The following is a 2500-nucleotide window of genomic DNA, read 5'->3' on the forward strand; positions in this document are numbered from 1 at the left end:
CATAACCGATATGTAAAGCAGTGGTAGAAAAACAGTATCCTGTTAAAATCAAATATGATAAAAATGATACTTCCTCTTTTGCAAGACAAGTGAATTTAAAGCAACCATCTTATCAAGGCAGATAAAAGCATAAATGGAAAACACTTTATTAACCACAACACTGCAGTGCACACACCTGTATATACTGAGGGCGTTGGACAATCTGCGACTGTGTCATGCCTTGCCCGATGTAGCCACCTGGCTGCTGCTGCCGAATGCCCATCATGGCTGGATTGGCCTGATACCCAGGTTGGTACCCTTGCCCCATCATGTTCCCTGTTGGTCCACCAGGACCAGTAGGGACATTAGCTCCCCCTGGGCCCTGGTTCATCATCTGCCCACTGGCAATAGGACCCTGCTGATAGGAGCTGTACTGGGACATGCCTGCCTGACCTGGTCCTGTGGGCCCACCTGGGGGTCCCCCTGCAGTACCCATGGCAGAGTACATCTGGCCCCCCTGGCCTGGCATACCCTGGGGCATTGGACCTTGGATTCCTCCTCCTGCCCCATACATCGGGCCTTGCTGAGGACCTTGGAGGCTGGCGCGCAATCCTGGTCTGAAAGATGTATAAATATAAGTTTTTTCTTGTCAATGCACCTTTTTGATTGGGGAGAGCAAGAATCATACTGTTTATGAATCCAAATCTACTGACATTAACTCCCTAACAGGGATAGTGGTAATATATCTTTTATCCAATCACTCATAAATATCTTGCTTAGTATAGTAGCTTGCCAATTAAATACATTTGACTGACACACCTTCAGGTTTAAAAAAAGAAAAGAAAAAAAGGAGAGACATTTATCGCAGGAGAGTAAAAGCCACTTTACCTCATCATAGGTCCCTGCCGAGCCATGGCACCCATGGGTCCTCCGGGCATGTTGTTGAAGGCTTGACCAGTGGGCTGCCCCGGCATCATGGTAGGCGGTCCACTCACTTGCCGCTGCCCCAGCATGTTGCGGATAGCCACTCGGCTGTTGGATATGGCAGACTGGAACCTTGTTCCACCTGCTGTGAAAAGGGGACAATTTCATAATAGAGATGTAAGGGAGTCAAGGAGCATTACGTGAGATGATAAAAGTGATGTTGGTATTTCTAAATAACTTTGAATAAAATGATTATGATTTTTTTTATGGTCATCATTGTGATCAGCATCAGCATCAGAATAACAATAATAATTATAATAATAATTACAATACTAATGATGATGATTAATAATAATAATAATAATAATAATAATATTGATGATAATAATAGAAATTATAATAATAATAATAATGATAATAATATTCAAAATAACGATAATGTAATAATAAACTCATATCAATAATTAACTCATATTAAACAACATAGTATTAACAGTTGCACTTTAACATTACTATTCTTATAAACACAAAAAAAAAAAAAAAAAAAAAAAAAAAAAATGATGCTTGGATATTCCCGTGACCTCTGTCTGCAAATTTTTTGTTTTTGTTTACAAATACATCAATTGCTCTACATGCACTTAGTCACCAAGGTGTCAATAACCTTATTTGACCTCACCTGTATATCTCATTCCTTATTAAAAAAAAAAAAAAAAAAAAGCTGTATTTCTATTATCATCACCATCATACTTATTGCTATTATCATAATCCTTCCTATTATTATTCAAAAGTTGATAGCTATAAAAGTAACAAAAAATAAACTTTCTCCCTAAAAATTCAAGGGAAGCACTAGGTAGGTGTGGTCAATTAAGCCTGGTAAGTAACTTCTTTGTGACTAAGCACTTGTGGAGCCATGTATATGTAAAAGACTAAGAAAATAAACAAAACAAAACCATATTGGACAGTGCATGTATACATGCCCTCCCAGCACCAACAGGTTAACAGCAATAAACCGTTTTATAATAATGATAACCAAATTGCTAATAGCAATACTTATCTAAAATTACATTATCACCATCAAGATAAGACTGTCTACCAGTAATAAAATAGCAAAAAGACACTTAAGAGCTGCCTAACTTCTCATTTGAGAAAGAGAGGCAAGAAATATGTATTCCTCCTCAACATGACAAAACACACAGAGGAAACACACACAATCTGCAGAGAAGCAAATGCAAACCAGAACACAAGATTCACTGTACAGGACCTGTCCACACTGCCTGAACATGTGCAACATCAGCAACAGCATCAAAGCTATCATCAACATTATCAATGTCATCACCCTCATCAGCAAAAAAAGCCATCATCAACAAAAACAATTCATCAGAAGCATGTCACAGTCATCATTATCAATGTCATCATTATCAGCATCACCAACATTATCCACAGACTACAGTATAGGTGCAGGGCTCATCCAGGCCATGGAAGGAATTGAAGCTTAGGCTACAGAGAGAAGTAGCTATAAGCCCCTTCCGCGCGGCACACTCTAGGGGGAAGCGTCTACATTTCTGGCCTCATCTCACACGTCCAGTTAAAGAGAGTT

General features: G+C 39.2%; 1 protein-coding gene across 7 annotated transcripts in view; it reads right to left on the minus strand.

Moving 5' to 3' along the window:
* The window catches only part of kto (mediator complex subunit kohtalo), a 42000-nt gene that overhangs the window by 2308 nt on the left and 37192 nt on the right, over positions 1-2500 (minus strand). For 5 of the 7 annotated variants that reach the window (XM_043005725.2, XM_043005721.2, XM_043005722.2 and 2 more), the window contains 2 exons: positions 868-1048; positions 176-596 (listed from right to left, as the gene is read on the minus strand). In XM_043005725.2, coding sequence (XP_042861659.1) covers positions 176-596; positions 868-1048 — 602 coding nt within the window. The remainder of the gene's footprint in view (positions 1-175; positions 597-867; positions 1049-2500) is intronic. The other 2 variants (XM_043005724.2, XM_043005720.2) reach the window with 1 other exon arrangement.

The sequence above is a fragment of the Penaeus japonicus genome, unplaced genomic scaffold, assembly GCF_977035675.1.
Source record: "Penaeus japonicus unplaced genomic scaffold, GWHDUDI00000001_assembly GWHDUDI00000019, whole genome shotgun sequence".
Classification (NCBI taxonomy): domain Eukaryota; kingdom Metazoa; phylum Arthropoda; class Malacostraca; order Decapoda; family Penaeidae; genus Penaeus; species Penaeus japonicus.